General features: G+C 41.9%; 1 protein-coding gene and 2 long non-coding RNA genes across 4 annotated transcripts; 2 read left to right on the forward strand and 1 right to left on the reverse strand.

Annotated features, from left to right (window-relative positions):
- The first annotated feature begins 1,701 nt into the window (after positions 1–1,701).
- Positions 1,702–2,493, forward strand: LOC136673240 (uncharacterized). The gene is made up of 4 exons (XR_010795909.1): positions 1,702–1,769; positions 1,984–2,044; positions 2,127–2,250; positions 2,366–2,493. It is a non-coding gene; the product is annotated as an uncharacterized lncRNA (long non-coding RNA).
- A 14,944-nt stretch (positions 2,494–17,437) lies between these two features.
- LOC136674169 (dentin sialophosphoprotein-like) lies at positions 17,438–19,141 on the reverse strand. 2 transcript variants are annotated; one of them, XM_066650058.1, is made up of 4 exons: positions 19,048–19,141; positions 18,734–18,811; positions 17,958–18,548; positions 17,438–17,581 (listed from the first exon to the last, which is right to left on the reverse strand). In XM_066650058.1, the coding sequence occupies exons 1-4, from the start codon at positions 19,100–19,102 to the stop codon at positions 17,571–17,573; spliced, it is 735 nt and encodes a 244-aa protein (XP_066506155.1). In that variant the 5' UTR covers positions 19,103–19,141; the 3' UTR covers positions 17,438–17,570. The 2 variants fall into 2 exon arrangements, with proteins under 2 accessions (XP_066506155.1, XP_066506154.1); XM_066650057.1 differs by lacking the exon at positions 17,438–17,581 and having other exon boundaries at positions 17,634–18,548.
- A 2,794-nt stretch (positions 19,142–21,935) lies between these two features.
- On the forward strand, positions 21,936–22,727 carry LOC136673239 (uncharacterized). The gene is made up of 4 exons (XR_010795908.1): positions 21,936–22,003; positions 22,218–22,278; positions 22,361–22,484; positions 22,600–22,727. It is a non-coding gene; the product is annotated as an uncharacterized lncRNA (long non-coding RNA).
- Positions 22,728–24,407: the final 1,680 nt, after the last annotated feature.

The following is a 24,407-nucleotide window of genomic DNA, read 5'->3' on the forward strand; positions in this document are numbered from 1 at the left end:
TTTAAAAAAATACCCTTTATTCCCATTGCTTAGTGGAAATTATATTTATTGCAGTAAAAATATGGATTAGTAAAAATAAATTAGGCATTTTAATATTATTAGATATTAACATTAAAATTGAATCCAAAGTACATTTAATTAAATCAAATATTCGCTAGATTCACCCTCTGTGTGAGGCGTGTGTGTAAACGGTGCTCCTGCGGAACGCTAGTAATTGTAACCAGACTCTTCAGGTGAGTGGACGGATGTTACAGTTTCTTACCACACACTCTTTTAAAAGTAATACAAAATGAGGAGTTTTATTATTCATCTTTTGTGATTGAACGGGAGAACTCCTAAGAACAATAGACTGCTTTCTGTTGCAGAATAACTGTATTTTGTCATTGCTGAATATGAATCCGAGTTACTGCCAGCAGCATCTCAGCTCCATCATGAGCAGCAGGTTCGAGGAGCAAAGGAGGGCCCTGTGTAGGAGACTGCAGGATGAGACCACCTCCATCAGCCAGGATAGAGATAAGAAGGCAAGGGAGTTGAAGCAGAAGTTGGCTGGGCAGGAACAAGCCCAGAAAGAGATATTCCATGACCTGCTGCAGATGGACAGCGAGAGGAAGGAGTTTACTGCTGAGGTTCTCACGCGCTTCCGCTGTGAAGAACGATGGAGGTCAGATGGAGACGACCAGCTGGAGAGAAGGAGACTGAGGAAAGAGATCACAGTGACTGAGAAGTTTCTGAAAGAGGCAGACCAGATGAAACTCAAAAATGAGAATCTGAGAAAAGCTCTGAGAGAAGAGAGAGGTAGAAGGCTGAGAGCAGAGGAGAGTTTGAGGGAAGAGAGAGAGAAACAGCAGAGGGCCTTTCAGAAGAGAAAGAAAGAGGAGGAGGAGGAGGAGAGAAGGAATAAACTGGAAGAGGAAAAGATACGGCAGGAGGAGCAGGACAAGGCGCGAGAGCTGAGAGAGGAGGAGGAGAGTGAGTTAAAAGAGGAGTTAGAAAAGCTGAGAGACGCTTTGAAGGAAGAGCGAGATGAAAGGATGAGGGCGGAGGAGAGTTTGAGGGAAAAGAGAGAGAAAGAGGAGAGGGCCTTTCAGAAGAGAAAGAAAGAGGAGGAGGAGAGAAGGAATAAACTGGAAGAGGAAAAGATACGGCAGGAGGAGCAGGACAAGGCGCGAGAGCTGAGAGAGGAGGAGGAGAGTGAGTTAAAAGAGGAGTTAGAAAAGCTGAGAGATGCTTTGAAGGAAGAGCGAGATGAAAGGATGAGGGCGGAGGAGCGTTTGAGGGAAGAGAGAGAGAAAGTGCAGAGGGCCTTACAGAAGAGAGAAAAAGAGGAGGAGAGTAGACAGATGGAAAAGAGAAAAATGGAGAAGGAGAAACAAATGGAACAGAGAGTGTGTGGTCCACGGAATGGAAAAGAAATGGAAAAGAAGAAGATGAAGGAGGAGCAGGAGGAAAAGGAGAGAAAGGCAAAGGAGGCCCTGGTGAACAAGGTGCTGCTAAAGAGGCAAAAGGAGGACGCAGAGCAGCCCGAGACGGTGAAAGGTCGACTGGCAAAATTTGTAAGGATGACCTACAGGAGACTATCGGACTTCTGCAGGCAGAACGATCCGAATGACCCGTTCCAGCAGCACTGACGGGAATGCAAAAGACTGGCCAAAGAACGAAAGAGGAAAGAGGAGGAACTTATGCAACAGCTCCTGTTGAGGAGGTTGTTGCAGCGGTCCAAATAAAGAGAACTGCTCCCCCCCATAAGTCAGGCCCGCTTCAGAACAGAGGTAAGTGTTTCCTTAAAAAAAAAACAGGAAATAACTTATAACTGCTGTAGGAACAAAACCCAATTTAGTGCTTAATTTTCCATTTTTCAATTTTTGGCTCGTTATCATCATGATTTTTTTTAGTTTCACAAAACACGCTTTTTAGCACAACATTTGTAAATAGAGTTATTTTGTCATTTGATGTGTATTTTATTGTCACTGGGGCGTATTTCAGGTGATTGGACTGCCTCCCACTGAAGTTCTCCAGAACGCTTACAGGGGGCAAGTCTTCTTTGGTGAGCACTTTACGTGGAAGGTCCAGAATTTGTCATGATCACAGGCAAGGATATGGTATTGAGTGGTCTTGTATTTTTGCAGATTCTGAGGGAAACCTTTCTAGGCTAACAAAGAGCACAGGCCGAAATCCCAGCTCTATAGATCTGGAGGATGCTTTGAAAACCAACGACGCATTCTTCTTACATTTTATCAAAGGCTGCCTGACGTAAGTGATTAGTGAAATGTTCAATTCATACAAATCCTGTCTGCTGCTTAATGCTTCCTGTCTGGGTTAATGGAGCATGCGTGCGAATTTTTTTTTTTCCCCTCAACGTCTTTAGGTGGGACCCTAAAAAGCGCCTTACACCAGAGCAGGCTTTGAAGCATCCATGGATTCAGGGAGGCACCCTACCAGCTGACCCTGAATCCATTCTGTAAAGAAGATGACTGGATGCCACAGAAGCACAGACATGAACCTTTCATGTAAGCTTCCCACTGATGTCATTTTAAAAGAAAGCCCTGGAACAAACAATCTGACTAATACAAGCAGTTACAGGTGCTTTAGCACAGAGTTCTAGTCCTTAGGAAGCATTGGGATTAATCATTTTAAAACCTCACACACTTTGTTTATCCACATGTATTCACTATATTAATGGTAACTTAAATGTAACCTGATATAATGGTATTGAACTGACATCACAAAATCATCACGACTCGATATAATTGTACATTTGTTTTTTAAGTCTTTTTTCTGGCTTTATTGCTGCAATAGATTTAGTTGTGAACATTTTTCAGATGAAACATGATGTAATATTTACACACTTAGTTAAAGCCAGTGGTGTTTATTAGCATTAATATTTTACTCCTTTTTTAAATGGAGTGTTTTTGATATTTCAGATGCTTGGACTACCACCCACTGATGTTCTCAGGCTTGCCTTCCTCAAAGAAGTCATCAACGAGAGCACTCAAGAAAAGTGCTCCGGAACTGGTTCCTCATCTGGAAACAAGAGCATCAAAAACAATATTCCACTATCTATTGCATTTAAATACATAATATATAAAAATACAATATAATATGTAGCTGATGTGATGGATTCATACAAAAAATAGCCAGATGATTTGATTGGTCTCTATATGTTACTCCTTTCTTAGCTGAGAAGCCTCCGTTTAATGGCCCAGGGAAGTCCAGGAGGGAGACCTCATGCAAACCGAAGCTGATTCGTCTCCCTCCAATAGGAGCCTCAGCAGTGAAGCCGAATGAAAGTTGCGTGTGTGTCTTGGAAGAGCCGCCTGCCAGTTTGTTGGGGTTTAAGGAAAGGTAGGTTACCGAGACACAATTTGACGTTTCATGGGTGGTATGAGTGTTCTTCATTGTTCATGGGATTGTCCACAGTGTGTTACATGTTCAGAGAAACTTGAGGCGTATAATTCATGGCCTATCAAGAACACTTAGCGCTCTAAATGTAAGTACCTAGATGTGTTACATTCAGTGAACTCTGCTGATGTGTGTTTGCAGGTTACTCCAGGACTGTGCCTCAGCTGTACCTACCAAGATGCTCTGCACAGTGCTGATATTCATAGACTTATTAATGAATGACGTAAAATATTTCCAACAGATGATAATAAATTGTGATTAAATAAAAACAAATAATATAAGGATTTGTGGTTATTTTGCTGAGATATTTTTGACTAAGCAGTGTGCATTAACACAGTCCTCCTCGTAAACAACTTGGGTTTGTGCAGTTGTGTTTGCAGTGCGTGGTCTTTATTGTAAGCAAATTCACTGATTAGAAGAGGTGTCTGACTACTGTTGGACATTTATCTCAGCGTGTATCCTGTATATCTCAGCGTGTGTCCTGTATATCTCAGCGTGTGTCCTGTATATCTCAGCGTGTGTCCTGTATATCTCAGCGTGTGTCCTGTATATCTCAGCGTGTATCCTGTATATCTCAGCGTGTATCCTGTACATCTCAGCGTGTATCGTGTACATCTCAGCGTGTATCCTGTACATCTCAGCGTGTATCCTGTACATCTCAGCGTGTATCCTGTACATCTCGGCGTGTGTCCTGTATATCTCAGCGTGTGTCCTGTATATCTCAGCGTGTGTCCTGTATATCTCAGCGTGTATCCTGTATATCTCAGCGTGTATCCTGTATATCCCAGCGTGTATCGTGTATATCTCAGCGTGTATCCTGTATATCTCAGCGTGTATCCTGTATATCTCAGCGTGTATCCTGTATATCCCAGCGTGTATCGTGTATATCTCAGCGTGTATCCTGTATATCTCAGCGTGTGTCCTGTATATCTCAGCGTGTATCCTGTATATCCCAGCGTGTATCCTGTATATCTCAGCGTGTATCGTGTATATCTCAGCGTGAATCGCGTATATCTCAGCGTGTATCCTGTATATCTCAGCGTGTATCGTGTATATCTCAGCGTGTATCGTGTATATCTCAGCGTGTATCCTGTGTATCTCAGCGTGTATCCTGTATATCCCAGCGTGTATCCTGTATATCTCAGCGTTTATCCTGTATATCTCAGCGTGTGTCCTGTATATCTCAGCGTGTGTCCTGTATATCCCAGCGTGTATCGTGTATATCTCAGCGTGTATCCTGTACATCTCAGCGTGTATCCTGTATATCTCAGCGTGTATCCTGTATATCTCAGCCAAACAATATTATTACACACAAAAGCATTAAACTAGTTAAAACTGGCAAAAATATTCTATGCAATTTGCTCATACAGACCACGCTCGTAGAGGCTGAGACGGGGAGGTGAACTCAGAAGTCTTTGGGGAGGAGTTATGAATGCGTATGAAGCTAGACCCCAAAAATTACAGGAATGCTGGTCATTAAGTGCTACACAATACACTCTACTAACTCACCACAAATTAAAACACTATCTTCAAGCAAGTAACTGTTTCCTGGACATATGAAGGCTGTTTGTGCTCATTCAGAACTGAACTTGCACAGAAGAATCATTTGACTAAAGAACTACAAATGTTGAACTGTGCAGTTTTGGAGCCCTACAGAATTTTGCACAATTAAACCCTCATCAGAAATGAGGAGACAGTAATGTCGGTTAAGGCTTAGGTTTGTGTGTATATTGAATGCCCATAAGAGTAAAAGCTATTGTCTGCGTGTCTCAAATCCTGGAAGTTAAACCTTATCTGGACTCTGTGGACTTTCCTACATCAGATTGTTATGTGTAGTATCACAGAAGATCTGCAGGATTTCTCCGTGCGTTATGTCAAATAGACCAGTATGGAATTTACCAGGCTTATTTCAGTGGGACATAGCAGGTCCTATTATCTTCACATCTTTCTCCCGAATAAATGCCATACTGCTGATGTTGATGTAAGTCAATATTTAGTTTCAAACAGTTTTAACTGAACATTTGTCAGTTTTCTTGCATGTTCCCATTTTGTTTTTGCTTTCTTCTGATTTTACACTGATGTATACACAGGCGTCAAACCCAAGGAAGAGGGCAGCCCTGCTGCAGGTTCTGCTGTAGTACATGAGGGAGGATTCTACATTTATAACGATTTGTGAGGTATGTTTAAGTTGCTGGAACAATTTAAAAATGATGATGAAAATAACAGGAAATATTGGTGAATTTGTTTTTGACGTACTAGAGTATACGCACCTTCTAAATAACCCTAAGGCAATTCAGGTTTTGTTTTAACAAAATCTACCCATTATGAAGAGCATGACATCAAAAGAATGAGCACTGGAATCCTTACAGTTGTAGAAGATGTGGAGGAATCCCTCCCAACTACATCTACGTAGATGTGGCTCTGGTGATTGGAGAGCAATTTACCGGTCACAATTTTGGTATTATACCAAATGCTTTTCATATCTTGATTGTGCTGTGTTATGCATTGAGTATGAACACCAAAGGACTCGTGGATATACCTCAAAGGATATTCCTGAGGTAAAGAGAGAATTTATTGTTGGAATTATTATTTTCATTTGTTTGTTTGTTTGTGTAATCTCTAAACCAGGGATGGGCAAAATTTTCCGCTCAAGGGCCACACCTGGATTTAAAAATTGACAGGTGGGCTGAGAGGTGGGGGTTTAATTAATTAATTATGTGAATGTTTGTGTGAATGTGATTCTGTAATGTAACTTTTTATTGTTATCTTTGTTTCTACTTGGTGTATTGCAGTCTAAACAAAACTAATACAGTGTTTAAAGCAGCACTTTCAACAAAACTTAACGGTTTATGTGTGACGTCTTGAACCAGCCTAGTGGTTAGATTACACTGGCGTGATCGGTGACTCCAGAGGGGTAGTAGCACTCAACTTTAATGGCAAATGTCACTAACAAATATCTGTAGACCTAATAAACTCGGCTTTAGCAGAGGTCAGTAGTGTGTGGCGCGCACCATCTAGTGGACTCACTTAAATGCAGGAAAAAGGTGAAATTGATGTGGTTTAGGACAATTTTGTAAATATTCAGAGGGCCGGATAAAAGAGCCTAACGGGTCGTAGTTTGCCCACCACCGCTCTAAACCGTTCACTCGTCCATTCAATCGTTCATTCATTCATTCATTTACCCACAGCTAGCCAGTATTGGTTTTGGATCTATTCCCATGCTCATGGAGATGTTGCTGGATTCTCTGAATCTTTTAATATTATTATGTGCTGTAAATGAAGAAATCCTTAATGAAAATGGCCTTAATGAAATGCGGCGCAGGTCTAAGATATTAACTGTTCAGCGACTGTTTTGTGCTAGTTTGCACTTTAGAAAAATGCTTGTTTGTGTGTAAACAGACCGTTAGCTTTAAGCTAAGACTGTATGAATATACTGTAGTTTAACTCGATTTAGGAAATGATGTATGAAAACAGTGAAGCACTTATTTTACTATTGATATGACTGATTTATACTAGTAACCTTCTGTATACTGTATAAGTAAGTGCTGTCTGAATCCAAGTGAGCCATTTCAGGCACACCCTAGAGAATACACACATGAAGTAAATGTGCTGATCATGCTCAAAACTACCAGAAGAAAATTTAATTTAGTCACAATTTGCTTTAATTAAACGTACATTTAAGATATTTTATTATCCAAAATGTATAAATAAAGTTTATGAATATGATTTATATAAATGTGTAATTCCATCTTTGTTTAAATTTTCCATTCCACCTCAAATAGTGCAGCTTTGGTCTGGTGCCTTGACAGATAGATGTGGCCACTGATATTTTTAGCATCCATCGTGATTTATCTCGGTTAGCCAACAGCTAACAACTTAACTTCTGAAACATAACAGCTCTGTTAGCGCAGGTCTGTTCTTATCATTGTTCTTAACATATCAATTAATAATTATATTGAACAGTATCGGTTTAAGGTCATTCATGAAAATTCATTCACTCATTGAAACCTCAGTGTGAACTTGAAAAGAAACTTTGTTCAGTACTGAAACGGTACTGGCTGTACAGCAGAGCCCTTGTTCAGCTGGTAAACCTTCTTTAGTTTGGGGTAAATAACTTAATCCCCACAATACATAGTCCATTGTGTTCAGTTTCATGTTTTATCATATTACCTGTCAATATAGCTGAACCTGTGCTCACCACTGCTGAAAGGGTTTATAATTATTTTAGTTATCTCAGCTTATATTGATCTCAGCTTATTTTCCTCTACAGGGTGGGAACCTTGATGGTCTCCCACCGATTCATAAACCACGTGTAAATCCTCACGTGGCATCTGGCCAGCCCAGAAAACCGGTAAGTCTGCCCTTAATTTAAAAACATTTATCCTTATGAATAACATTGTGCACTGGACTCAGTCTCACATAGCTACATTACCTGTCCACTGGTTTGTACATGAAGCTGGATCTGTGCTAACCGTTGTTGAGAGGTGTAGCGTAGTAACAGTATTTGAGTTGGTTATGTTTAATGGTGATTATCACTTATAATAATTATTATTACTGAATTAAATGACAAAAATATTAATAATTTATCAGAGATTGAAATACTGTCAACGCTAGGGATGAGTTCTCAGGATTTTCAGACTCTTAAGGAACAAACTCCACACACTGTATTATTTCAAATAATGGAAATACTTTATTAGAAGGAATGATAATAGGTTGATAAACATAGCACAATCATCAAAATCTCACGGGATCAACGCAGGTGAAACCAGTTCGAATTTAATAATTGGCTAGGCTATATGACTTGTGAATAATGTGTTGGTAAATGATTTAATAACCGCTTATCCAGTTCAGGATCGCGGTGGGTCCAGAGCCTACCTGGAATCTTTCACTCACACCTATGGACACTTTTGAGTCACCAATCCATCTACCAACGTGTGTTTTTGGACTGTGGGAGGAAACCGAAGCACCAAGAGGAAACCCACGCAGACACAGAGAGAACACACCACACTCCTCACAGACAGTCACCTGGAGCAGGAATCGAACCCATAACCTCCAGGTCCCTGGAGCTGTGTGACTGCGACACTACCTGCTGCGCCACCGTGCTGCCCTAGGGCTGGGCAATTAATCGAAAATTAATTGAAATCGACATAATCTTGTCTATATCGGTTATTTTTATTCTGTTATGTCCCCACTGTGTGTTCATGTACTGTCCCTTTAAATCCACGCTACCAAGCTGTAGTCACATGATTCTGCCCCCTATCTGCCACAGGGAAACAACCTGAACTCAGAGGCTGAGTATCTATTAATACATTTTGTAATGCATCAGGGGTCAAGGTCTTGTCCTTGCTGCAAGTCAGCTGAACAAAACTGAGCCTAACCCATCTGACTCCTGAAAACATTTATTGAGGAGTGTGGTGTGTTCTCCCTGTGTCTGCGTGACTGTCTGTGAGGAGTGTGGTGTGTTCTCCCTGTGTCTGCGTGGGTTTCCTCCGGGTGCTCCGGTTTCCTCCAGTTTCCTCCTACGCTCCAAAAACACACGTTGGGAGGTGGATTGGAGACACAAAAGTGTCCGTAGGTGTGAATGTGTGAGTGTGTGGCGCCCTGTGAATGACTGGCGCTCCCTCCAGGGTGTGTTCCTGCCTTGTGCCCAGTGATTCCAGGTAGGCTTCAGACCCACTGCTGCCCTGAACTGGATAAGACAGATAATGAGTGAAATAAATTCAGTCAGATGGGTCCAGACTTAGGGCGGCACGGTGGCGCAGCAGGTAGTGTCGCAGTCACACAGCTCCAGGGGCCTGGAGGTTGTGGGTTCGATTCCCACTCCGGGTGACTGTCTGTGAGGAGTTGGTGTGTTCTCCCCGTGTCCGCGTGGGTTTCCTCCGGGTGCTCCGGTTTCCTCCCACAGTCCAAAAACACACGTTGCAGGTGGATTGGCGACTCAAAAGTGTCCGTAGGTGTGAATGTGTGTGTGTCTGTGTTGCCCTGTGAAGGACTGACATCCCCTCCAGGGTGTATTCCCGCCTTGCACCCGATGATTCCAGGTAGGCTCTGGACCCCCTGCGACCCTAAATTGGATAAGCGGTTACAGATGATGGATGGATGGGTCCAGACTTTTGGCTGGAAATGTATACATTCGATCAGTACTGCATTTACATTCTAACTCTAATTACATTCTTGATTTAGTTCTGTTTACATTGGGTTAACCACCTTATGGTTAGGCTTTATTTCTGGATGCAGTTATAACACAATGAAATATAATCCTTTACACGGTGCAGAGTGTCCTGAGTGTGTTCCCTGTGCAGATTCGTATTTGGGCTCGGAGGAAAGCGGTCGCTGATGGACACTGTGACTACGCCCTCAACCTCACCGGTCCAGTCCTGAAGTTCTTTGAGGATTACTATCAAGTCCCTTACCCTCTCTCTAAATCTGGTCCAAAAAAAAAACGGTTGCGTGCGGAGGGCGGTAACAAGCCGTGACACAATCGCTCTCCAACTACAGCCTCTCAGCAATCTGCCTCATGAGGAGAGAAGACCGTCAGAGCTCTGTCTACTTAGAACTGCTGTCTACGGTGTCAGTGCCTATCAAGACAGCTCACTAAGTTTTGGGACAGACCAAATGTCTCAGTCTGCCTGGTCTCACTGTCTGCGATCTGAGTGTCTGTGGTCTCACTGTCTCTACTGATTCTGACTCTCTGGTCTCACTGGTGAGACTGATTATGTTGTGACTGCTCTGACCTTCTTTGGTGTCTTACTCTCTCTGGCTTGACTCTCTCTGGCCTGACTCTCCCTGGCCTCAATCTCTGGCTTGACTCTCCCTGGTCTCACTCTCTCTGGCCTGACTCTCCCTGGTCTCACACTACATGGCCTGACTCTCCCTTGTCTCACTCTCTCTGGCCTGACTCACCCTGGTCTCGCTCTCTCTGGCCTGACTCTCCCTTGTCTCACTTTCTCTGGCCTGACTCTCCCTGGTCTCACTCTCTCTGGCCTGAGCATCTCTGGTCGCACTCTCTCTGGCCTGACTCACCCTTGTCTCACACTCCCTGGTCTCACTGTCTCTGGCATGAGCGTCTCTGGTCTCATTGTCTCCCTCTCTCTGGTCTCACTGTGATTTGTTTTATCAGTGGTTTGGAAACCTCGTGACTCTGAAATGGTGGAATGAGCTTTGGCTGAATGAAGGATTTGCGACATATGTGTCTTACCTTGGGGCAGATTATGCTGAACCCACATGGAATCTGGTAACTAACACACACACACACAAACACACATAATGCTACATCCTTTTAGTGTGAATGAACATTGTTCATTGATGTAAGAGGTAGTTTTTCACTGTTTGAATTCCCACAGAAACTCATGTGTAACTCGAGCTGTTTAGTTTTGTAGCACTTTCCCTCTGTGTTTACTTTCATGCAGTTAGCGCTCTCCTGAATTTAGAGTCAGTTCCACCTTAAGTAATGTAACTGTAACAGCAAAAATAAGTCAGTGTTACCTCCCTATGGAGCAGGAATAGAACAACATCCTCATCTCGGTTGGTCCTTTTCAGCGTTTGGAGTCTCTCCGTTGTCTAAAAACCTCCAGATGGCGTTTCTCTGCCGTGAGCAGAGAGAGAGAAAGCCTAGCACCGGACTCAGACACTTTGTTTTTTTTACCCATTTACAGACACTGGGGCTTTGTAAACACTTTAAATTATAGCCCACTAATTACTGGGTAAGTACAGAGAAAGTAAGCCGATAAGTAAGATTAAAAAAGTACTGAGTAAGCAAAGGGTATGATAATAGATTAAAGTTGTTGTTGTTGTTATAAATAAAACAACATCGTATATCATCAGTGTTCATTCTCAAATGAAACATTCCTGATGATTCTCATGGCTGAGTTTTATTCCAAAAATGCTGTTCCCTTTGAAATAATTCTGGAAACAACAAGTGTTTGAAAAGAAGGAGACATTTTTATTTCTCTAACAAATACATTTGAATTATAATAGAGCATGAATGTTTCTTTATGTTAATGTATTTTGGATCAAAGAAACTTTGTTTTTAATATATTTTGGAACAAAATATCGTAGAACAATGAAGCGTAGATCTGTTTCTATACATGAATTATATATTTACATTGTTTTCTAAAATGTTCTCCATGATTTGTGTAGGAAAAAATGGGACGTCTCTCAAAAATTGATGAAAAATGAAAAACCTTTATTACAGCAAGCAGTAGCAAGATACAAAGATGTACCATGGATTCAGCGGAGCTGGACTGAACATTGAGTAATAGAAAAACACAGCTTATGTAGTTTGACAATACGGTCTTCCCCTAAGCTCCTCCTGAAGGATGTGATGTCAGTTGTGTCTGAATACAGTCCGTGTGTAAATACCACTCAAGTTCTAACTCAGTGGAAATTGAGTTCTGTCACCTTCATGTTTAGACTAGTTCCCTTTGTCTGTGGTGGTTGTTGATTACTCAGTAATAAATTTAAAAAATCACATGTAAGGATGTTGTTTGTGGACTTTAGTTCAGTATTTAATACAGTCATTCCACAAAACCTGGTCAAAAAACTGGGCGATCTGGGCCTAGGCAGTTCACTATGCTTACGGATATTGGACGTCCTGAGCAACAGACCCCAGTACGTCAGGATGGGAGACTCTCATCTTGAACACAGGCACCCCACAGGGATATGTCCTCAGCCCCCTCCTCTACTCACTCTTCACATATGACTGCTCCCCCATTCACACCTCCAACAACATCATCAAGTTTGCTGATGACACAACAGTTGTAGGACTGATTACGAACAACGAGTCAGCCTACAGGGAGGAGGTCTGGCACTTGACAGAAAGGTGTAAGAACAACAACCTGAAATTGAACCCAAATAAAACCAAGGAGATGGTCATGGATTTCAGAAGGTCCCCCTGCACCGAGACCATGGCCCTACTCATCAATGGAGTGGAGGTTGAGAGAGTGGAGCACTTCAAGTTCCTGGGAGTACACGTCTCTGCTGACCTCACATGGGCCTTCAACACCCAACACCTAGTGCGGAAGGCACAACAGAGACTCTACTTCCTCAGGAAGCTGAAGCACTCCCACCTCCCTCAACACTTGCTGGTGAACTTTTACAGAGCCACCATCGAGAGCATCCTGACATACTGCTGCACAGTCTGGTTCACCAGTTGCACAGCACAGGACAGGAGAGACCTGCAGCGAGTAGTGAGAGGGGTGGAAAAAAAATCATAGGAACTTCACTACCCCCCCTCAGCGAGATCTACAACAGCCGACTCCAGAAAAAGGCTACCAGCATTTCAATGGACATCCCTCACCCTGGACACACTCCCCTCCCCTCCAAAAAGAGATTCAGACAATCAAAGACAAACAGGTTGAAACACAGCTTCATCCCCCACGCTGTGAAAGCCATCAACCCCCCCCACCCACTCCGCTACTTTAACCAACCCATCCTGATTGAAAATCAGTAGTATCAACGGACAACCACCCATTCTAATGGACAAGCAATTGCACACAGCACTTTTAAATTACGCCTGTATATATCTTCTGTGTTAATGCTCTGACCAATCTGCTATTTTGCACATAGATTTTATATTTTAACTGCTGCCTGAGAGAGGATACTAAAACTGTATTTCACTGTTTTAACACTGTTCTGAACATTGTATTCTCAGCGACAATAAAGCTATTCTATTCTATTCTATATTGATTAGGTCTTCTGGTCCCACAGTGAGAGCTGTTGTGGCTCTTCCTGCTTTGCATTTTCATATGCTAAATATGTCAAATGATCAACCTATCTCTAGGAAGACACACTGGTTTGGAACATTTATTATGATATTAATATTGTTGATTGCAGCAAGGTAAATAGATTTGCATTCTCTAGCAATATGTCCCTCTTTATCACATGAATAGCACACCTTGATCACATTAGGATTGTAGAGTGGTAGTCTCTCCTGAGTCATTCTAGCTACCTGCCTTTCATTAATCCGGAAAACATTTTTCCGAGCTGTATTCTGATTGGAAGCTTTATGATTAATAGCTGCTATGAAAGTGGATTTCCTGGTATCAGCATTGCTATTGTAAAATTGAATCATTTTAGTAATGATTTCATCATATGCAGACGTATGTGTTACATGCATTGCTAGGGCAGCACGGGTAAAACTGACGCTCTGGGCAATCAGAGCGGACTTAAATCTCTGATCCTGTGTCGTAATGTCACTAATACCACTATAGGTTACAAAAGCATCCATGAGTCTCTCTGAGAAAGCAACAGGGTGCTCTGCTTTTTGCATGGTCACCCCTGTGATCTTTTCCCAGTTGATGACTCTTGCTCTTAAAACCTAACAATGCTTGTTTTCTTTCTGCCTTGTTAGCCTTTTTATTTTTAACTTTATTCGGCAGAGCTCGGCCTAGAGTAGAGGGAAGACACATAATCAAGACGACACAAGCATCTGCATCTGTTAACCTATGAATGTCAGCGTGCTGTTCCAATTTGTCTAAGCAATTTAAAGGATCGTGTTTTACTGGATCAAATTTTCCCACATTTTTGATTAATGATTCCAGTTCAGTGGGACTCAGAGCACGGACAGTAGTAGTTGTGACAGCACTACTTTCTTCCTCTCCCGGGCGAACCGTGGTGGAAGAATGCAGTGGTGCCATAGGAAACCTTATAGTACGATTAGAGTAGTGATCATGGCTGTCTTGTGGAAGAGAAGCTTCCTTCCAATTTGGGTTTGTTTCATACGTGCTCTGAAAATGTGTTTGATTTGTGATTTGATCCAAAGGTGTTTTGGAATCTATTGTTCCCTCATTATCTAGTCCTTCAGCCAATGGGGCAGACATATTTTTTAACATAAACTGACATGCTGATCTAGTCTGCTGTAGATCGCTTGATAGTCTTTCCACAGATGATACAAGTCTGTTATTGTCCATCTTATAATTAGAGATTTCTTGTTTTAGTCTGACTATTTCCTCGTTCAGAATTGTCTCCCCTGCTTGGTAATTTTTCATGGACATTATGTTTTCACTAATTTGAGCGTGAAGCACTGTTTCCATCTCAAGTGCATCTCTCAGTTACTTTAGAAACTTTACAACACAACAAGTTTCAGTTACTTTAGAGACTTTACAACACAACAAGTGTCAGTTACTTTAGAGACTTTACAACACAACAAGTTCCAGTCACTTTAGAAACTTTACAACACAACAAGTTCCAGTCACTTTAGAAACTTTACAACACAACAAGTTCCAGTCACTTTAGAAACTTTACAACACAACAAGTTCCAGTCACTTTAGAAACTTTACAACACAACAAGTGTCAGTTTCCTTAGAGACTTTACAACACAACAAGTTCCAGTCACTTTAGAAACTTTACAACACAACAAGTTCCAGTCACTTTAGAAACTTTACAACACAACAAGTTCCAGTCACTTTAGAAACTTTACAACACAACAAGTGTCAGTTTCCTTAGAGACTTTACAACACAACAAGTTCCAGTCACTTTAGAAACTTTACAACACAACAAGTGTCAGTTACTTTAGAGACTTTACAACACAACAAGTTTCGGTTACTTTAGAAAATTTACAACACAACAAGTGTCAGTTACTTTAGAGACTTTACAACACAACAAGTGTCAGTTACTTTAGAGACTTTACAACACAACAAGTGTCAGTTACTTTAGAGACTTTACAACACAACAAGTGTCAGTTACCTTAGAGACTTTACAACACAACAAGTGTCAGTTACTTTAGAGACTTTACAACACAACAAGTTTCAGTTACTTTAGAGACTTTACAACACAACAAGTTTCAGTTACTTTAGAAACTTTACAACACAACAAGTTTCAGTTACTTTAGAGACTTTACAACACAATAAGTGTCAGTTACCTTAGAGACTTTACAACACAACAAGTTTCAGTTACTTTAGAGACTTTACAACACAACAAGTGTCAGTTACTTTAGAGACTTTACAATACAACAAGTTTCAGTTTCCTTAGAGACTTTACAACACAACAAGTGTCAGTTACTTTAGAGACTTTACAACACAACAAGTTCCAGTCACTTTAGAAACTTTACAACACAACAAGTGTCAGTTACCTTAGAGACTTTACAACACAACAAGTGTCAGTTACTTTAGAGACTTTACAACACAACAAGTTTCAGTTACTTTAGAGACTTTACAACACAACAAGTTTCAGTTACTTTAGAAACTTTACAACACAACAAGTTTCAGTTACTTTAGAGACTTTACAACACAATAAGTGTCAGTTACCTTAGAGACTTTACAACACAACAAGTTTCAGTTACTTTAGAGACTTTACAACACAACAAGTTTCAGTTACTTTAGAGACTTTACAACACAACAAGTTTCAGTCACTTTAGAGACTTTACAACACAACAAGTGTCAGTTACTTTAGAAACTTTACAACACAACAAGTTTCAGTTACTTTAGAGACTTTACAACACAACAAGTTTCAGTTACTTTAGAGACTTTACAACACAACAAGTGTCAGTTACCTTAGAGACTTTACAACACAACAAGTGTCAGTTACCTTAGAGACTTTACAACACAACAAGTGTCAGTTACCTTAGAGACTTTACAACACAACAAGTGTCAGTCACCTTAGAGACTTTACAACACAACAAGTGTCAGTCACTTTAGAGACTTTACAACACAACAAGTTTCAGTTACTTTAGAGACTTTACAACACAACAAGTTTCAGTTACTTTAGAGACTTTACAACACAACAAGTTTCAGTTACTTTAGAGACTTTACAACACAACAAGTTTCAGTTACTTTAGAGACTTTACAACACGACAAGTTTCAGTTACTTTAGAGACTTTACAACACAACAAGTGTCAGTTACCTTAGAGACTTTACAACACAACAAGTGTCAGTTACTTTAGAAACTTTACAACACAACAAGTGTCAGTTACCTTAGAGACTTTACAACACAACAAATTCCGGTAATTTAGAGACTTTACAGCATAAGATTCAGTTACTTTAGAAACTTTAATACCTAATACTGATACTATTCTGTTTACCACACTACGTCGGGAGGATTCACTTACTTTAGAATCGTTACAGATTTATCAGAAATTTGGTACACGTCGACTCCTGCTATGACTGAATAAAAGAATTAACCCAGAATTATCCCTGTCCTTAAATTTTCTAGATTTTTTTAAACGAGGTCATAACCTAAAACCAGTAGTCTAAACACAGAATTGGTTTTACTTACCAACTTGTCTTCCCCACTTTTTGTTTTGGAAAATCCCTCGAGTGGATGGCTCGCCAGTTGTAGGAAAAAATGGGATGTCTCTCAAAAATTGATGAAAAGTGGAAAACATTTTACAGCAAGCAGTTGCAAGATACAAAGATGTACCATTGGTTCAGCGGAGCTAGACTGAACATTGAGCAATAGAAAAACACAGCTTATATAGTTTGACAATACCGCCTTCCATCTCAGCTCCTCCTAAGGAACACAATACACACGGAACCCTGTCATCTGTGAGGAACTTAAAGTGTATTGAGTTCTGTCACCTTCATGCTTAGACTAGTTCCCTTTGTCTGTGGTGGTTGTTGATTACTCAATAATGAACTTCCTTTGATATTGATTAGGTCTTCTGGTCCCACAGTGAGAGCTGTTGTGGCTCTTCCTGCTTTACCTGTTTATATACTAAATAAGCCAAATGGTCAACCTATCTCTAGGAAGACACACCGGTTTGGAGCATTTATGATATTAATATTGTTGATTGCAGCAAGTTAAGCCAGTCACATTTGGGTCCATGCTGTAATTTCTTACCGTTTGTACTACATCAGTAACTCAAACAATGTTGCACTGGGCTCAGTATATCTAGCTAACCACAAGCCAGCCTGTTACACTATGCTCAGCAGGGTTGAAGTTCTCTGGTTAAAGGACTCCAGGTTTGAACACACACAGAAATTAAGGACTATCAGCATCTTCTTTTGAGAAGTGCGGTCAGGTGTAGAACTCCTGGGAGAAGTAGTAGCTCCTCTCCCTGAAGTCAGGATCAGGAGTTTAGCCCGATTTATTAAACTCAGCACAACCAATGGACACTTCAGTAAAGACACCACAGAGACGTCTGTCAGGGAAAATAAAGTTTATTGAGAAGCACAGCAGGGAGATGGAGCAGCTGGAGTCCATGTGCTCATGCACAAACTTCACACCACAGTTCTTCAGACGACCTCTGCAACAGAACAAGACACAGCTTTAGGACCTCACTCCTCCAGCAGAAAACAACCTCCACATTACATTAGGTTCTCCCTCCCAGACCTGGAGTACCCTCCACTAGACTGGAACATCTCAGGGGAACCTCCTGAAACAGATCAGAGCTCTGTTCAGGAAGATCCCCCTACTGAGATCACTCCATATTCCCTCCATCTGAGAGAAGAGCTGAAGTGAGGGTCAGCAGCGCTGGAGGAGACCACCCCAGTACTGACCAGACCCTCAGAGGAGGGTCATTACCACCACACTCCACTCCCTCTCCTCCAGCAGTGACTCCCACTCAGATCTCTCTCCTTCACCTGGACCTCAGTGTTTCAGAGCGGGATTAGGATCAGAACCTTGCTCTGAGTCTGGAGATCCTTTCACATCTGGTCCAACAGAGCCTTGCTTTGAGTCTGGAGATTCTGTCACATCTGGTCCAACAGAGCCTTGCTTTGAGTCTGGAGATTCTGCCACATCTGGTCCAACAGAGCCTTGCTTTGAGTCTGGAGATTCTGTCACATCTTCTTCAACAGAGCCTTGCTTTGAGTCTGGAGATTCTTTCACATCTGGTCCAACAGAGCCTTGCTTTGAGTCTGGAGATTCTGTCACATCTGGTCCAACAGAGCCTTGCTTTGAGTCTGGAGATTCTGTCACATCTGGTCCAACAGAGCCTTGCTTTGAGTCTGGAGATTCTGTCACATCTGGTCCAACAGAGCCTTGCTTTGAGTCTGGAGATTCTTTCACATCTTGTCCAACAGAACCTTGCTCTGAGTCTAGAGATTCTTTCACATCTTGTCCAACAGAACCTTGCTCTGAGTCTAGAGATTCTTTCACATCTTGTCCAACAGAGTCTTGCTCTGAGTCTAGAGATTTTGTCACTGCTTCCTGTCCAGCACCAGAAGCATCAGTCCTTTTCTCCAACAGCTTCTCCACAGGACTACGGGCTCCTGGACACAACACACCTCTCGTTACACAGGGTCAGCAGAGTCAGACAAACACCAGACACTGAGAATCAGCAGGACATTAACATGCCACAGCTGCACAGTTTAGCACCCCCTAGTGTCCCACTGTGGTTCTGCTGCAGCATTTACACAGAGACACACCCTTCAACTAATAAGATCTAATAACTCACCTCTGTAGCCCCTGATCACTCTCGACAACTGCAGCCCCTTGGCTCGCACCTGCTCAGACTCAGCTGGAAAACACAGCACTGCAGAGAGACACAGACATGAGAACAGGAGCGTAACACTAGGAGAGAAGCCCCCCCAGCTCTGAGAGACAGACCCCCAGCTGCTGAGACAATTGTCTAACTTTCTCTGATTCTGAGAGAGAGCTGTGGTGGAACTACTCAGAACCTCCAGCTTCTCTCAGAACAGGAACTGAAGGGTGGACCACCCTCTCCTTTTTTTTTTCTAAAGACATGGGCTCTGAAGGATGTGGACTTACAGTGAGAGACGAAGGCCAGAAGAAGAGCCACCACCAAGAGCTTACACTGAACCATGATGAGAATCTGAAGAACCCACAGAGCAGGAGGAACACACTGAAGAACCTTCCTCAGGAGCGCAGTTAAATAGCAGCACTGATGGGCCTCAGGTGGACTTCATTAATCAGACACACAGCGCCGCCTGCTGGAGAACACACACAGTCAGCAGACTCCTGCAGGGGGTGCTCTCTCCACACTGCCTCCCTTTTCTTTTTAATTGCTGTCTTTAATTCTTCAGCAGCTGCTTTTATGAAGGTATTGGAACAGATTTAAAGTCTAGTTGGATTAAGATTGGAAATTGGATTTTTCAAAATAGATATTTAGTTTTTAGTCTTTAATCTGGATTCTTTAATCAAATCTTAACAGGATTCAAGGTTACAACCAGGTTTTTCACAACTATAAGTACAAACCTTTTGATAGTTTTGATAAATACCAGGAGGCTATTGTCCCACACTGAGAGGAGGATTAAAGCTGGACAGATTCTGAGGACACTCTTTGTACAGAAACGTCTTGAACATAAACCTGTTACTTAAAATTGACTAAACATTTTTACAGTTTACACACACACACATACTCACTCACAAATACACACACACACACACACGCTCACTCACAAATACACACACACACACACACATACTCACTCACAAATACACACACACACACACACACATACTCACTCACAAATACACACACACACACACACACACACACACACACACACACATACTCACTCACAAATACACACACACACACATACTCACTCACAAATACACACACACACACATACTCACTCACAAATACACACACACACACACACATACTCATTCACAAATACGCACACACACACACACATATACACATACTCACTCACAAATACAAACACACACACACACATATACACATACTCACTCACAAATACAAACACACACACACACACATATACACATACTCACTCACAAATACAAACACACACACACACACACACACTAACTGTGACCATCTGTGAGGCAGTGTCGTGCTGCCCTCTGCTGTAAGTTTGAGGTTTTGCGGTTCTCTCTCGCATACATTTATTTATACTTTCAGCAATTATTCAGTCGTTTAATGGTTAATCGGGTCATTATGTGACTGCCTGAAAGTGAGCTGCAAATTTAAAAAAATACCCTTTATTCCCATTGCTTAGTGGAAATTATATTTATTGCAGTAAAAATATGGATTAGTAAAAATAAATTAGGCATTTTAATATTATTAGATATTAACATTAAAATTGAATCCAAAGTACATTTAATTAAATCAAATATTCGCTAGATTCACCCTCTGTGTGAGGCGTGTGTGTAAACGGTGCTCCTGCGGAACGCTAGTAATTGTAACCAGACTCTTCAGGTGAGTGGACGGATGTTACAGTTTCTTACCACACACTCTTTTAAAAGTAATACAAAATGAGGAGTTTTATTATTCATCTTTTGTGATTGAACGGGAGAACTCCTAAGAACAATAGACTGCTTTCTGTTGCAGAATAACTGTATTTTGTCATTGCTGAATATGAATCCGAGTTACTGCCAGCAGCATCTCAGCTCCATCATGAGCAGCAGGTTCGAGGAGCAAAGGAGGGCCCTGTGTAGGAGACTGCAGGATGAGACCACCTCCATCAGCCAGGATAGAGATAAGAAGGCAAGGGAGTTGAAGCAGAAGTTGGCTGGGCAGGAACAAGCCCAGAAAGAGATATTCCATGACCTGCTGCAGATGGACAGCGAGAGGAAGGAGTTTACTGCTGAGGTTCTCACGCGCTTCCGCTGTGAAGAACGATGGAGGTCAGATGGAGACGACCAGCTGGAGAGAAGGAGACTGAGGAAAGAGATCACAGTGACTGAGAAGTTTCTGAAAGAGGCAGACCAGATGAAACTCAAAAATGAGAATCTGAGAAAAGCTCTGAGAGAAGAGAGAGGTAGAAGGCTGAGAGCAGAGGAGAGTTTGAGGGAAGAGAGAGAGAAACAGCAGAGGGCCTTTCAGAAGAGAAAGAAAGAGGAGGAGGAGGAGGAGAGAAGGAATAAACTGGAAGAGGAAAAGATACGGCAGGAGGAGCAGGACAAGGCGCGAGAGCTGAGAGAGGAGGAGGAGAGTGAGTTAAAAGAGGAGTTAGAAAAGCTGAGAGACGCTTTGAAGGAAGAGCGAGATGAAAGGATGAGGGCGGAGGAGAGTTTGAGGGAAAAGAGAGAGAAAGAGGAGAGGGCCTTTCAGAAGAGAAAGAAAGAGGAGGAGGAGAGAAGGAATAAACTGGAAGAGGAAAAGATACGGCAGGAGGAGCAGGACAAGGCGCGAGAGCTGAGAGAGGAGGAGGAGAGTGAGTTAAAAGAGGAGTTAGAAAAGCTGAGAGATGCTTTGAAGGAAGAGCGAGATGAAAGGATGAGGGCGGAGGAGCGTTTGAGGGAAGAGAGAGAGAAAGTGCAGAGGGCCTTACAGAAGAGAGAAAAAGAGGAGGAGAGTAGACAGATGGAAAAGAGAAAAATGGAGAAGGAGAAACAAATGGAACAGAGAGTGTGTGGTCCACGGAATGGAAAAGAAATGGAAAAGAAGAAGATGAAGGAGGAGCAGGAGGAAAAGGAGAGAAAGGCAAAGGAGGCCCTGGTGAACAAGGTGCTGCTAAAGAGGCAAAAGGAGGACGCAGAGCAGCCCGAGACGGTGAAAGGTCGACTGGCAAAATTTGTAAGGATGACCTACAGGAGACTATCGGACTTCTGCAGGCAGAACGATCCGAATGACCCGTTCCAGCAGCACCGACGGGAATGCAAAAGACTGGCCAAAGAACGAAAGAGGAAAGAGGAGGAACTTATGCAACAGCTCCTGTTGAGGAGGTTGTTGCAGCGGTCCAAATAAAGAGAACTGCTCCCCCCCATAAGTCAGGCCCGCTTCAGAACAGAGGTAAGTGTTTCCTTAAAAAAAAAACAGGAAATAACTTATAACTGCTGTAGGAACAAAACCCAATTTAGTGCTCAATTTTCCATTTTTCAATTTTTGGCTCGTTATCATCATGATTTTTTTTAGTTTCACAAAACACGCTTTTTAGCACAACATTTGTAAATAGAGTTATTTTGTCATTTGATGTGTATTTTATTGTCACTGGGGCGTATTTCAGGTGATTGGACTGCCTCCCACTGAAGTTCTCCAGAACGCTTACAGGGGGCAAGTCTTCTTTGGTGAGCACTTTACGTGGAAGGTCCAGAATTTGTCATGATCACAGGCAAGGATATGGTATTGAGTGGTCTTGTATTTTTGCAGATTCTGAGGGAAACCTTTCTAGGCTAACAAAGAGCACAGGCCGAAATCCCAGCTCTATAGATCTGGAGGATGCTTTGAAAACCAACGACGCATTCTTCTTACATTTTATCAAAGGCTGCCTGACGTAAGTGATTAGTGAAATGTTCAATTCATACAAATCCTGTCTGCTGCTTAATGCTTCCTGTCTGGGTTAATGGAGCATGCGTGCGAATTTTTTTTTTTCCCCTCAACGTCTTTAGGTGGGACCCTAAAAAGCGCCTTACACCAGAGCAGGCTTTGAAGCATCCATGGATTCAGGGAGGCACCCTACCAGCTGACCCTGAATCCATTCTGTAAAGAAGATGACTGGATGCCACAGAAGCACAGACATGAACCTTTCATGTAAGCTTCCCACTGATGTCATTTTAAAAGAAAGCCCTGGAACAAACAATCTGACTAATACAAGCAGTTACAGGTGCTTTAGCACAGAGTTCTAGTCCTTAGGAAGCATTGGGATTAATCATTTTAAAACCTCACACACTTTGTTTATCCACATGTATTCACTATATTAATGGTAACTTAAATGTAACCTGATATAATGGTATTGAACTGACATCACAAAATCATCACGACTCGATATAATTGTACATTTGTTTTTTAAGTCTTTTTTCTGGCTTTATTGCTGCAATAGATTTAGTTGTGAACATTTTTCAGATGAAACATGATGTAATATTTACACACTTAGTTAAAGCCAGTGGTGTTTATTAGCATTAATATTTTACTCCTTTTTTAAATGGAGTGTTTTTGATATTTCAGATGCTTGGACTACCACCCACTGATGTTCTCAGGCTTGCCTTCCTCAAAGAAGTCATCAACGAGAGCACTCAAGAAAAGTGCTCCGGAACTGGTTCCTCATCTGGAAACAAGAGCATCAAAAACAATATTCCACTATCTATTGCATTTAAATACATAATATATAAAAATACAATATAATATGTAGCTGATGTGATGGATTCATACAAAAAATAGCCAGATGATTTGATTGGTCTCTATATGTTACTCCTTTCTTAGCTGAGAAGCCTCCGTTTAATGGCCCAGGGAAGTCCAGGAGGGAGACCTCATGCAAACCGAAGCTGATTCGTCTCCCTCCAATAGGAGCCTCAGCAGTGAAGCCGAATGAAAGTTGCGTGTGTGTCTTGGAAGAGCCGCCTGCCAGTTTGTTGGGGTTTAAGGAAAGGTAGGTTACCGAGACACAATTTGACGTTTCATGGGTGGTATGAGTGTTCTTCATTGTTCATGGGATTGTCCACAGTGTGTTACATGTTCAGAGAAACTTGAGGCGTATAATTCATGGCCTATCAAGAACACTTAGCGCTCTAAATGTAAGTACCTAGATGTGTTACATTCAGTGAACTCTGCTGATGTGTGTTTGCAGGTTACTCCAGGACTGTGCCTCAGCTGTACCTACCAAGATGCTCTGCACAGTGCTGATATTCATAGACTTATTAATGAATGACGTAAAATATTTCCAACAGATGATAATAAATTGTGATTAAATAAAAACAAATAATATAAGGATTTGTGGTTATTTTGCTGAGATATTTTTGACTAAGCAGTGTGCATTAACACAGTCCTCCTCGTAAACAACTTGGGTTTGTGCAGTTGTGTTTGCAGTGCGTGGTCTTTATTGTAAGCAAATTCACTGATTAGAAGAGGTGTCTGACTACTGTTGGACATTTATCTCAGCGTGTATCCTGTATATCTCAGCGTGTGTCCTGTATATCTCAGCGTGTGTCCTGTATATCTCAGCGTGTGTCCTGTATATCTCAGCGTGTGTCCTGTATATCTCAGCGTGTATCCTGTATATCTCAGCGTGTATCCTGTACATCTCAGCGTGTATCGTGTACATCTCAGCGTGTATCCTGTACATCTCAGCGTGTATCCTGTACATCTCAGCGTGTATCCTGTACATCTCGGCGTGTGTCCTGTATATCTCAGCGTGTGTCCTGTATATCTCAGCGTGTGTCCTGTATATCTCAGCGTGTATCCTGTATATCTCAGCGTGTAT

Source organism: Hoplias malabaricus, chromosome 17 (assembly GCF_029633855.1).
Source record: "Hoplias malabaricus isolate fHopMal1 chromosome 17, fHopMal1.hap1, whole genome shotgun sequence".
Taxonomy (NCBI): domain Eukaryota; kingdom Metazoa; phylum Chordata; class Actinopteri; order Characiformes; family Erythrinidae; genus Hoplias; species Hoplias malabaricus.

What these genes read in the sequence shown, in the direction of transcription:
- LOC136674169 (XM_066650057.1), bottom strand. Translation starts at nt 19,102, where the DNA reads ATGGTTCAGTGTAAGCTCTTGGTGGTGGCTCTTCTTCTGGCCTTCGTC. An exon ending in TCTGGCCTTCGTCTCTCACT is followed by an intron (nt 18,812 to 19,047) that starts GTAAGTCCACAT and finishes GTCTCTCTGCAG; the next exon opens with TGCTGTGTTTTCCAGCTGAG. An exon ending in AGTGATCAGGGGCTACAGAG is followed by an intron (nt 18,549 to 18,733) that starts GTGAGTTATTAG and finishes TGTTGTGTCCAG; the next exon opens with GAGCCCGTAGTCCTGTGGAG.